The sequence below is a fragment of the Misgurnus anguillicaudatus genome, chromosome 25, assembly GCF_027580225.2.
Source record: "Misgurnus anguillicaudatus chromosome 25, ASM2758022v2, whole genome shotgun sequence".
Taxonomy (NCBI): Eukaryota; Metazoa; Chordata; class Actinopteri; order Cypriniformes; family Cobitidae; genus Misgurnus; species Misgurnus anguillicaudatus.
In genome coordinates, this window is record NC_073361.2 from 29526517 (window position 1) to 29540051 (window position 13535).

The window sequence follows — 13535 nt, forward strand, 5'->3', positions numbered from 1 at the left end:
GTAGCCAATTATTCTCTTTTTGAAATGCGCCTTAAGTGTAGGCATGTCTGTTTTTGCTTTGGTTTGCGTGATCCTGCCAATTTACCAAATCCTGTATTTCAACAGCTCGGTTGCCATTTATCATTGTTGCTTAAGTGAGACTGCAAAAATGCGACCTACGGTGGATGCAAACTCTGAAATGAGCCGCAAAAAATCCACTTGAGCGGGTTTGTAGAAAAAAACATTGCAAATGTTAAAATGCACAGATAAACCTACTATGGGTTCACACCAGCCGAGTTTGAGGAGTCAGATTCGCGTCTACTGGTCTAGTTTGCTGATTGAACATTTTGAGTTTAATCGCTTCATTCGCGCGTGAAACTTAGTTATCGAGACATTCACCCAGAAATTTGCGTCATGGGAGGGGCTTCTGCAACTCCACTTGCTTCCTGTAATGACGTCACTGCTAGAGCAAGCTCCTGATTGGTCAATGTGGCGCGTTTTTCTGCCGAAGTTCAAATTTTTCATCTCGCACGTTTGCCGCGGCAACGATCAATTCGCGCCAATGAGGCGGAATCGTGTTTACCGCGGCACGCTAAATGCCTCATTCACGCCGCGAGATCTCCAGACATGTGTCGGCGCGTCTTTACGTTGACTTTACATTGAAATCACTGGTGCTTGACGGCTCTATCGCGCCTGGCCTGAATGCAGCATTATACTTTTCATCATCAGTTGCGCTCCTGTATGTTTCTGGCAACCCGAGAGGGAAAAAAGTCTTCAATATTTTTAATTTAGACTGCAGTCAATGTTACATACAGCTCCTTTAAGTCAATTCGGTGGGTCTTTAAATGTCAACATTTCTTTTCAAGGCCACCTTAGCATGCACAAACTCGCGTCCTACGTATTAATCAATGTTAAAAAGTTCTTGCTGTAGTTAGTACATTCAAAGTCTACTGTTTGCCTACAGCAAGCTGTCAACTTAAATGTTGTTGTTTTTTTGATTAAAATGTCTTTTTGTTTTTATTTAGTGTACATGATTATTTTTTGTTTACAGTATATATTTATTTTTCATATGCACAACACGTCAAGACAATTTGTACATTGGAATGCTCAATGTAAGACTTGGGGTACTAAATAAGCATGAAAGGTGCGAAAGCAAACCAGCATCTGTTTAATCTTCTCACATTTCGGAATTCAGCACCTTGGACAGAGAAACAGACACAGAGATCTCATGTCTATAAGAGACCGCTGAGAGTAATTACTGTATAGCCTAAACGCATTGTACAATACATTGCTTACCATACAAGGCTCTATCAAATCTACAGTGTAAATGAGAATTCAGCCTGCTGGTATTAATATCATCCAGCAGTCACTGTTTTCATCTAAGTACTGTACCAGTTGAGCTAGAGTTAACACAGGCATTGCTCCTGTGGAGCATTGCATTAACAGCATAGAAGGTCATGGGTTCGAACTGGGTTCTTTAGATAAAAACATCTGCATAAATGTAAACCTCTGTTGTAGAGCATTGTGTTAGCACTGCAAAGGTCTTGGGTTCAATCCCAGGCAACACATTTTATGTACCATTGGATGAAAGTGTTAAAACTCATTCACTTGTGTTGTCAAAATGTATAAAGGTTAAAAAAGCAGATTCACCCAAAAATGTAAAATCTAGCATAACCAGCAAGCTTTACATTTTAATCTAAACATTTCCTGGGTTAATTTAACTCATTCACCGCCAGCCTTTTTGAGAAAAGTTGCCTACCTGCATTTTTGTGATTTTAACAAAAGTTTCACAAAATTCCTTGCAGGAAAAATTATCTTCTATAAATATATAAACATACAAATTATATCAAATTAAAGAACACACCCTCTGCTTTCAAACAAACAATAAACAAACAAACAAAATGGGGAAAAACGTTTCATTACTTTTTCCACTTAATTTAACCACTGAAATATGGATATTCTCTTCAAACATTTTGAGCAAAAAGCTTAAAAAATTGCGTTATTGTAAAGGAATTTATGTTAGAGATCAGACTCAGAATGACTATCAAACATAAAGGCATTTAAAATCAATCATTAAATCTTTTTAACTTCCGTTTTTGATAAATTCGGTTTGGCGGATTTTACGGTATTACAGTTTCACTTTGAAATTTGTCCAGAAAGGCATATTTATTAGTTACATATTAACTCATAATTGACGAGATAACTCGTCAATGGCGGTGAATGAGTTAACCCAAAATCTGGGTTTGTCCCTTTCTGACCTAATGGTGAGTTAAAAGTAACCAAGCATTTTTTGCGTCATATCTGAATTGTGAGCTGATTAATGGTAAGTAATTATCTGATTTGCTACTGAACTTTAAAGATCCCCAATGGTCCGATTCACAATTTTACATTTCCTCTGGTGAGTAAGTGTGCATTAGTACATGTTAACGATATGCAAAAGGTACAAACCCCAACGTAAATGATGACGCGAGTAATCATTTCCAAAGTAAATCTCTTTTCTTGGACTACAACAAACACACAGATTGTAGGCAACAGTTTACTTCCTGGGATTGGTGATGTAGTAAAGACGACATTATCATAACTCCTCCCACTTGTACTCACAGCCTGTACATTAACTAGTGTTAGCATTGCATTGTGAGCGAATCTTTCAAACATGGTAAGGAGTGTCACATTTCTGGCTAATGTCAGAGGTATTCAGACCAATCACAACGTACAGATTAGCTGGCCAATGAGGGACACAGAGCTTTTCAAATCCGTGCTTTTCAGGAAGAGAGTAAAATCTGAAGCTACAAAAATGTACGGGATGTGGAAAATAATGTGTTTTTTAACCATAAACCAAGCGAACACATTTAATTATACCAAATACACAAAATAACCTTGTTTTTTAGCAATGAAATAGGTGCACTTTAAGTTTTAATCCTTTTTTATTCAAGCTTTTTATTATTTTTTTGCTAATCTTTTCCAGGCTAATCTACAGAAAGCCTTAAAAGACAATCTGGCGTTAGCGCAAGAGTACAAAACCTTGCAGAAAGCTTTAATGATCGCCAGACAAGAAGTCGTGCACAGTTTTGACAAAAGCAACATAGCAGAGGCCTACATCCAAGACCACAAGCAGGTAACAGCCATCACCACAAACATTCAGTTTGGGTCTTTTTCCGTACATACATGTTTGCGCGATTCATCTGTATCTGTCATTGTAATCAGAGATAGACAGCCAGCATGCAAAACAGTGATGAGAACAGAGAGGTCTGCGGCGGTGCGCAGCCTGTCATAGGTGGTTGGTTTTAGCTGGCCAGTCAGCTAGCAGGCCACTGCAGTAATCTAATCACGATGAGATCAGCTTCATGACAGCATCGCTCTGGCGTGCACGTGTGTTTATTTCACCTCGCACGGCACGGGAGAATAGCAGATGCAAGCAGTCTTAAGATCCTGAGAAAACGCTAATATGACATGTACGTCCATCACTGAAGGATGGGTGGTTTTGCTTGTATTCATCAAAGCTTTACGGTGTAAGTGCAGCGTGTACCTGTACGGTGCAGTTCATTATTCATTCGCAAACAGAATATACTGTATGCACGCTTTGGTGAGGGGAGTTCATTTTTGTCATGAAAAAACGGGGTTGTGCGTCATTCAGAACTGAAAATTCTGAACTCAAATTGAATTTAGATTGAGGTTGAATTTCAAGAAGTAATACTAAAGCTTTCTAAAGATTTATATCATTTATTGAATGTACTGTTATTTTTAATGATACATTTAAAGGGGTAGTTCACCCAAAAATTAAAATGACCCCATGATTTACTCACCCTCAAGCCATCCTCGATCTATATGATTATCTTTTTCAGATAAACAGTCAGAGATATATTAGAAAATGTTCTGGCTGTTTTAAGCTTTATAATGGTAGTAAATGGTGCTTCTGATTTGAAGCCCTAAAAAGTCTCTATATAAGTAATCAACACGACTCCAAGGGGTTAATAAAGGTCTTCTGAGGGCAATCGATGCAATTTTTTAAAGAAAAATATTGATATTTAAAACAAGAGCGAACCATTTTAACCTGATAAAAACCTACATAGCTAAAACAACTCACTTTTCAACTCTTTTGAAACAAAACTTTTCGTAGATTTCCTGATTGGCGTTTTTGCTTCTCCCAACAAATCAGTATTTCTGAATGGGCTAAAGCCGATATTAAGCAGGTTTGAAGCAAAAGTATTTGATGAAGCTTTCAATCATTCTCATTTTGGACGGGGTGGCGTTTAGCAGCTTTTGCATCTGAGGTCTTCAATTGCAAATTGCAATTTAGTACTTTTTTCTTAAAGCAACACTATGTAGTTTCCATGTAAAAATGACTTACAGCTCCCCCATGTGGTTGAAAAGCGCAACAGTACCTGGTATAAGACACTCTTCTGCAGGCAGGGGAGGGGCGGAGCTGTGTTTCCTACCCTCCACCGCCACTTTCAGAGTGTGCTTGTAGCAGCTAGGAGGCTGCTCAAGTTGCAGCAAAAGTACAATTTGTCCAGTTAAAAGTTGTTCTATCACTGAAATAATTTTAGAGACATTATTTAAAGGTAAAAAAACTACATAGTGTTGCTTTAAAGGAAAACACCACCGTTTTTGTTCTTACCTCAACACTCTTAAAACGAATGTGTTAAATTAACACATCTTGTGTCTAAGGACAACACACTTTGTGTTGTTTTAACACATCTTGTGTTGTCCCTTTTATTTATATGAACTCTAAATCAGCACGAAATGACACATAATGTGTCAAAACCAACACATAATGTGTTAAATAGTTTAACACAAAGCAATGTGTTAAAATTAACACATCCAGGGTGTGTTAATTTTAACACATTGCTTTGTGTTAAACTATTTAACACATTTACTAACACAAGTACTAAATTAATACATACCTATCTTTTTTCAATGCGTGCACTTAATCTTTGTACAGCGTGTGGTTAAAGTGTTAGCATTTAGCCTAGCCCCATTCATTCCTTAGGATCCAAACAGGGATGAATTTAGACCAAACACTTCCATGTTTTCCCTATTTAAAGACTGTTACATAAGAAGTTACACTAGTAAGTATGGTGGCACAAAATAAAAGGATTTTTAAGCAGATAAAAAATGAGAACTATATTGTATGGCGGAAGAGCACTTAGTTTGCAGCACTTCAACCTCGGGCACAGTAAAATTGACGGAAGTTTGTGGAAGAGTGGGAGGAGTCAGGAGTGATGATGTTACATGCACGGCGAAGTCGAAGTGCTGCAAACTAAGTGCTCTTCTCCATACAATATAGTTGTCATTTTTTATTCGCTTAAAAAATCGCCACGTTTTACTTTGTGCCACCATACTTCAGTCTTTAAATAGGGAAAACATGGAAGAGTTTAGTGGCTTCTAGGTTCATCCCTGTTTGGATCCTATGGTATGAATGGGGCTAGGCTAAATGCTAACACATTGACAACGCGCTGTACAAAGATTAAGTGCACGCATTGAAAAAAGATAGGTATGAATTGTTTGTCTAAGTTGAGGTAAGAACATAGTAAGATATTGAAAAACGGTGGTGTTTTCCTTTAAATTCAAAGTCAGGGAGTCAAATGCTTAATTTTGCACATTGCCCAACCCTGATAACACTTCATCAGCAAGATGTTTTCCAGTCCCAGTTTTTACCAGGAGAGCTTTGTGTCTTTCATACGTGGCATTAGTCGGCTTGTTATTGTTATGGTTTTATTGCCAGAGATTATTACAAATTCTAGCATCTGATCTACTCGTAATCTGTCACTTTAGCTATATAACCACATTTTTAGCCGTAAATCATTATAACGTGATTTATTATTCTACTGCTGACAGTAAAACTCTACCGAAGAGCAAGACACATTGTTTGTTCCCCAAAAGACTAATACTCGTACAACTCTTCATCTAACTACATGAATGTTATCAAGTGAGAAATGCATGCAAAAGGCAAATCCTGTGGACGGGATTCTCCACGCTCATGATCAAAGCCTGATTTTCTTTTACCCAGCATTCAGTCCTTTTACAGTTTGTTGTTTATTTTTTCAGACTGGAGCTTCGGCTTTCTCTCCTTCACGAGTGAACGTAGTCGCATCTTATAGCATTTTAAGCTCTTCTTAAAACCTATACATCTCTGTATAACAAAATGTAGGAGTAAATTAATTCAATATGGATTCTTTGGACTGTTTAATATTAATAGAGTATTTTAAGATTATGAGATTTTATTGGTCTTTATGGTACAATAGGACAAGACTTAAAACCAAGTATTTATTTTATTAATCTACGTGTATAAATGAAACTGTGAGATCACATATATACATTTTACAAGGTGTTTTAAACACTGCTCATGTTAGGGTGAGTAAATCTGATGAGTTTGGTATTACACTGCAAAAAATTATTTTCAAGAAAAAAAAATTGTAGTATTTTGTCTTGTTTTCAGTAAAAACATCTAAAAATTCTTAAATTATGATGATTTTTCTTAATGACCAAAATGAGCCAAGAAAATAAGTCTAGTTTTTAGACCAAAAATATAAAATTTAAGTGATTTTGTGCATAAAACAAGCAAAAAAATCTGCCAATGGGGTAAGCTAATTTTTCTTGAAATATGTTCAAGATTTTTTTGCTTACCCCATTGGCAGATTTTTTTGCTTGTTTTATGCACAAAATCAATTAAATTTGATATTTTTGGTCTAAAAACTAGACTTATTTTCACTAGACTCATTTTGCTCATCAAGAAAAAGCTTCTTAATGTAAGAATTTTTAGATATTTATATTGAAAACAAGACAAAAATACTAAAAAAATTTTTTGAAAATCATTTTTTGCAGTGTATGTAATGTTTTTAGTCTTTTGAAAATGCCTTTGTGTGCTTACACCAAACAGAAAGCAAATGTGTTATTTTTTGTTAGATATTTACAGCTAACTTTACAGATATCTGTTATTTGCAACCAACAGCACTCACGATATAGGTTTGAATTTGTATAATGTAAAACTTTTTGCATTTATATCAATTGAATAGATGTTTGTTTTATGCAGCAATATTAATAAATATTGGGTAACACTTTACAATAAGGTTGCATTAGCTAACATGAACTAACAAATGAGCATGACATCTACAGCATTTATTAATCTTAGTTCATGTTAATTACAGCATTTACTAATACATTTTTAATGCATAACTAACATGAACAATTGTATTGGTATAAGTAATATTAACAAAGATTAATAAATGTTAAAAACTATATTCTCATTATTAGTTGATGTTAGCTAATGCAGTGGTTCCCAAACTTTTTCAGCGTGCGGCCCCCCCTTGTGTACAGTGCATTTTTTCGCGGCCCCTCGAAAGAAAATGTATGACAAAAACAGTTTTAAAATGTAATATTTTAATTAAACAAAACATATAAAATTATACCTAGTAGTGCTCTTGGTTAGTTGGCTTATTATTTTTTAGGTTTAATTACACAGAATTCATGATAAATGAATGTATTTTATAAAATGTCATAAAACTGGGGCCCCCCTGGCACCATCTCGCGGCCCCCAGTTTGAAAACCACTGAGCTAATGCATTAACTAATGTTAACAAATACAACCTTATTGTAAAGTCAAGTGTTACTGAAAAATACTGACACATGAACACATTAATATAGGTTATTATATACATTGATGTTCTGGTGTTTTGTCAGTACACTGCAAATCAACAACTATTTTTATTTTACTTTTATTTTACAATTTCAACTTGTTTTTATAAGTAATGTCAACTTATCACAACTCAAAACTTCAAATAATAGGTTGAATTGACTTGCAAACACAAGTTTTACAACGTATGGTTAAATTTCTGCCATTATGTGTGAGAGAGCTACAGTGCCCCCTTGTTGTAGTCACAGGTACAAACCACAGGCCTGTAATTGCTGAAACAGCACAGATTAAACTTCCAAAATGAGTTGCTTGTAAACAGAAGGTTCACTGCCTTTTTTTAGTAACACTGACGTCTAAATTAGATAGCAAATGCATACGAAAGCATTTCAGACAATGTGGATGTTTGTCAAACAGTGTCAAACTGTTAAAAAGGGGTAGATTTAAAATAAAAATGCATGCATTTTTTTATGAATTATTCTTATTTGCATAGATAAAGTTTTTGTTCATTATGAGATCTTGTTTTGTATTATTTTTCATGACACGTGTATGTCTTTAAACTGGTAGCATTAACAGGACCATGCCGGTTTCGACATAAAGGACATTTTTGTACTCGTTCACTTAAAGGCTGAGCTAATTCGCTTTAGTTTATTCATGCTCTGCAGAACACATTGCCAAGCAATGATAAGCTTAAAAGAAGAGAGAGGAGAGATGGGGCGACTGCATCCCTCCGAATTGAAACCCCCTTTTTCTGGAAAACTGCACAAATAATAAAGAGAGAGCAGCATGCTTTCCTTACTACTCTCTCTCTCTCTCTCTCTTTCTCTCTCTCTCTCTTCTCTAATCTCTCTCACTCCAACACACACAGAAACACACATGCTCTGGTTTTTGTTTTGTCAGTATACACGGAATAATTTCTGGTTGCGGCAGGGGGTTCATGACTTTTTGTGTATGTGTAAAATATGTCTTGAGGGGATTGGTATAAAGTTAAAGTGAGTGAAGTCGAAATATTTTACTCATCAGCTTTGCAGTCACCGAGTTTGCCTGAGCTAGAACAAAACCGCTGAAGCATTTAGAGAAAATTAACCCCCCATCCTGGCAGCCAGATGTGACTGGTTTCCGCCCAGTGCACATGAGTGGGCAGGGAACGCAAGAGACTGTGAAATTCCTGTCAGCTCCGTGTACTGCAGAATGGGCTATTGACTGCTTTCTCTATTCCCTCCATCATTCTTCTTGAACACTGCCATTAATTTCCTCTCCTGCCTTACCAATTCCCCCTCTCTTTCTCTCTCTCTCTCTCTCTCCTCTTTCTCTTTTCTTTCCTCCACAGCTTTCTTTGTTGCAGAAAAGGATGCACAAAGCCATGTTGAAATACTTCAAACAGCGCAGCGACTACAGGCGGGCAGCCCTGGCCCGATTCCAGGCCCACTCCAACCAGAACAACCAGAAAATGAAAGCCCTCCAGGTATGGGCTCTTTAGTACCACCACAAATGCATACACACACAAACTGTTTAGCCACATATAGAACAATGCGTCCCGAGTGCATTCAGATTAAAGCTTGTTTTGGGGCTCTGATGGAAATTTATTTGATATTTCAATATAAAGTTTAAGCAATAGTTTACTCAAAAATGACTTCTGTCATCATTTACTCACCCACATTTCTTTATCCACCTGCCTGTCTGTCTGTCTGTCTGTCTGTCTGTCGGTCTGTATATTTGGCTGGCGGCATGTCTATCTGTCTATGTCTGTCTGTTTTTTATCAATCTGCCTGTCTTTATGTCTGTATATCTATCTATCTGTCTGTCCATCTATGTATCTGTCTGTCTATCGTTGTATATGTATATCTATGTATATGTCTGTCTATCTATGTATTTGTATATCTATGTATCTGTCTATCTATGTATATGTCTGTCTATCTATGTGTCTGTCTGACTGTCTGTCTATCTATGTATATGTCTGTCTATCTATGTGTCTGTCTGACTGTCTGTCTATCTATGTATCTGTATCTGTCTGTCTGTCTATCTATATATCTGTCTATCTATGTAATTGTCTATCTGTCTATGTACATGTCTGTCTATCTATGTATCTGTCTGTCTATCTATGTATCTGTCTGTCTATCTATGTATCTGTCTGTCTATCTATGTAATTGTCTATCTGTCTATGTCTGTCTATATATGTATCTGTCTGTCTGTCTATGTAATTGTCTATCTGTCTATCTATGTATCTGTCTGTCTGTCTATCTATGTATATGTCTGTCTGTCTGTCTGTCTGTCTATCTATGTATCTGTCTATTTATGTATCTGTCTATCTATGTATATGTCTATCTATCTATGTATATGTATATGTCTGTCTATCTATGTATCTGTCTGTCTATCTATGTATCTGTCTGTCTATCTATCTATCTGTCTGTCTATCTATCTATCTATCTATCTATCTATCTATCTATCTATCTATCTATCTATCTATCTATCTATCTATCTATATATCTATCTATCTGTCTGTCTGTCTGTCTGTCTATATCTCTGTAGGTCTGTATATCTATATGTCTGTAGGTCTGTATATCTATATGTCTGTCTATCTACATATCTGTCTGTCTTTCTGTCTATCTACTTTTACTGTCTTTCTTACCTGCCTGTCTATCTATCTATCTGTCTATCCCTGGCTGTATATTTGGCTGGCTCGCTGCCGGCATGTCTGTCTATCTACCTGTCTGTCTGTTTTCTATTTATATATCTATCTGTCTGTCTATCTACCTATATGTCTGTCTATCTATTTATCTTTCTTTCTTTCTGTCTATCTATCTATTTGTCTGTCTGCCTATCTATCTATCTGTCTGTTTGTCTATATCTCTTATTATCTATCTATCTATCTGTCTATCCCTGGCTGTATATTTGGCTGGCCGGCTGCTGGCATGTCTGTCTATTTACCTATCTGTATATCTGTCTGTCTGCCTCTATTTAAGTTCAATTCAATTCAATTCAATTCACAATTGCTTTATTAACTCTCTTTAAGTCTGTCTATCTATTTCTGTCTATCTATCTACCTGTCTGTCTGTTTTCTATCTATCTGTCTATCTATATATCTGTCTGTCTGTCTTTCTTTAAGTCTATCCATCTATTTCTGTCTATCTATCTACCTGTCTATCTGTTTTCTATAAATCTGCCTATCTAGATATCTGCCTCTCTTTAAGTCTGTCTATTTATTTATCTTTCTGTCTATCCATCATTTGTCTGTCTGCCTGTCTTTATGTCTGTCTATCTATGTCTGTCTATTTATCTCTCTGTCTATCTGTCTTTCTATCTATTGTGTCTGTCTGTCTTTCTGCCTGCCTGCCTATCTATCTATGTGCCTGCCTGCCTATCTATATGCCTGCCTGTCTGTCTATCTATTTATCTTTCTTTCTGTCCACCTATCTATTTATCTGTCTGTCTGCCTATCTATCTATCTGTCTGTTTGTCTATATTTCTTATTATCTGTCTATCTATCCGTCTATCCCTGGCTGTACATTTGGCTGGCTGGCTGCCTATCTATCTGTTTTCTATCTATCTGTCTATCTATATATCTGCCTGCCTGCCTGCCTGTCTGTCTACCTACCTACCTATCTATCCTCAGGGAACACACATGGTGAACATACAAGGTGGTCACACAAGTTTTGACTTGTGATAAGTTAACTTAACTTGTAAAAAACTGTTTTAAATTGTTAAACTTTATTTGTTAAGTTAAAGTAACATAAAAATATATGTTGATTAGATATTTTTTACAGTAAGTCTCTTTGGATAATAGAGTCTTTCATTTTCATATTTAAATGTTTAAAAAGTGTGGGTAATATATAAGGATGGGTAAATATTAACAGAATTGTCGTTTTTGGGTGAACTATTGCTTTCAGGGGCAATGTAGTTTATTAACAAATTAATGGATATCTAAAAAAGTACAGTAATGATAGAGCCAAGTTGATAAATCATCCCGATTTTCACTATTATGAATGTAAGCATAAAATCGCCTCGCTTTCAGTTGTCTGTATCGGCCATTGAAAAATCTGCAACGGTGAAGGACTATAACACAGCATTGCCAATGCACACAAGACTGCACTCAGAAATTGTTAATTCGGGAAAAACTATTTAGTCGGTTTTAAGTGGCTGCACGCACAGTATGCGTTCTCATGTCGTGAAAGAGCTAGACGCAGCGCAACTGAATGGAACAGAATGCAGGTGTCTTAAGATGTGTTTTTAATTCAACACGGCATTTCAAAAAACGTGACGGTCACGACGCGAGCCATCGAGTGACTCACTGGAACTGTCAAACATGTCCATCTAGTACAGAAATACTATTATTAGACAAGATCCAAAGTGATTTCTATGTTGGAACGACATAACCGTGATGATCTAAGGCGTAAGATATTTGCCCCTCAGTTGAAGGTGTGCTATACATGCTTATAATGAGGTGAACGGCGGTGTGTTTTTGGCTCAGTCAGGGGAGACCGGCTCTGGAGGTCCGGCTGGGGAATGAAGCGTGAAGACAAGGAGTTCTTCAAGCTCCTCCGAGTGTGAAGGACAAAAGGAGCGGTCTTACTCGAAACTTTGTCACAGCTGAGCGTTGATCTCCTCTCACAGACCTGACACAGACAAGCACAGTGCACAGGAGACTATACGTTAAAAAACATAACATAGCAGGTCATAGAGATAAAACATCACTTTTTAAAATGACCCAAAACTGGCAGTCTTGGGTCATTGGGTTACTTTTAAATGACATGTGTAACATTGTTGACTAATAATGGGCAACCAGTAGGGAACTGTCATTTCACCGGTCTATAGGTTAGTCTGGTTATGGGTAACCCAACTTATATTTGGTTGTATGTCATTTTTGCCTTAATAATTTGTGAGATTGTATGATATTTCATCATGTAAGTAAAAGTAGCTGCGTTTCCATTAAAGTGGACATTTTATGAAAATCTGACTTTTTCCATGTTTAAGTGCTATAATTGGGTCCCCAGTGCTTCTATCAACTACCAAAAATGTGAAAAATATCAACTCAATATCTTAGTTTTGGTGAATCATTCTCTGCAAGCATGTAAAAAAATTGCTCAGTGAAATTTAGCTCCCCTTGTGATGTCAAAAGGGGATCTTATTATAATAATACCGCCCCTTAATCTGCACTATACAACCATGGCACTGCTATTTAAAAACAAAAAAAATGTACAGCACAGTTGAGTTTTAATTTCAACAAACCACCATTATGGTGATCAGTGTTTGCATTTCATCAGCTCATTTGAATTGAAATGGCACTATTTTGACCCACACCTACAAAATGGCAATTTTAGTATGTTATAAAAAAATTTCTATATGGTATTTTGAGCTAAAACTTCACATGTGCACTCTGGGGACACCAAGGATTTATCTTACGGATCTTAAGAAAGGTTTTGTGAAATGTCCCCTTTAAAGATTTGCACAAAACTTTTGCATTATTTTCTAAATGTTGACAAAAAGTTGCGAAATGACGCCGTTTCCATCAACCAATGTTATACGACTAAAACGTAATTTTGTTGGCATTTCAAAAACCATAACGACGGATGTGATAGGCTTCATACGGTGCCATGCAGACCGACATGCGGATGATTTAAAAATTCCATGAGAGTGATTCGGAAGTCGACTGCATTTTATGCTTTGAGTCGCTTTTATTTGATTTTGATGACTTGCATTTGACGGTTCTTGTGACGCCACATGAAGTCGAACACACTTCTTCTGTCTTGTCCTCCAACCAAACGTCAGGTGACCTGTAAATGCGGAAAAAAAGTTTACATTGCAGTTTTGCAATATATTCATTTTTCGAATTGCAGAACAAACAACCTCACCCGAGCATATAACTTTTTTGCAATTTATGGAAGTTTATGCGAAATTGCCGTGTTTCTATTGGCCACATTATTCATTTA

At 36.5% G+C, this 13535-nt stretch overlaps 1 protein-coding gene across 1 annotated transcript in view; it reads left to right on the forward strand.

The window, feature by feature from the left end:
• Positions 1-13535, forward strand: part of ccdc178 (coiled-coil domain containing 178) — a 41987-nt gene that overhangs the window by 24611 nt on the left and 3841 nt on the right. The window contains exons 17-18 of the mRNA XM_055182163.2: positions 2945-3094; positions 8939-9073. Coding sequence (XP_055038138.2) covers positions 2945-3094; positions 8939-9073 — 285 coding nt within the window. The remainder of the gene's footprint in view (positions 1-2944; positions 3095-8938; positions 9074-13535) is intronic.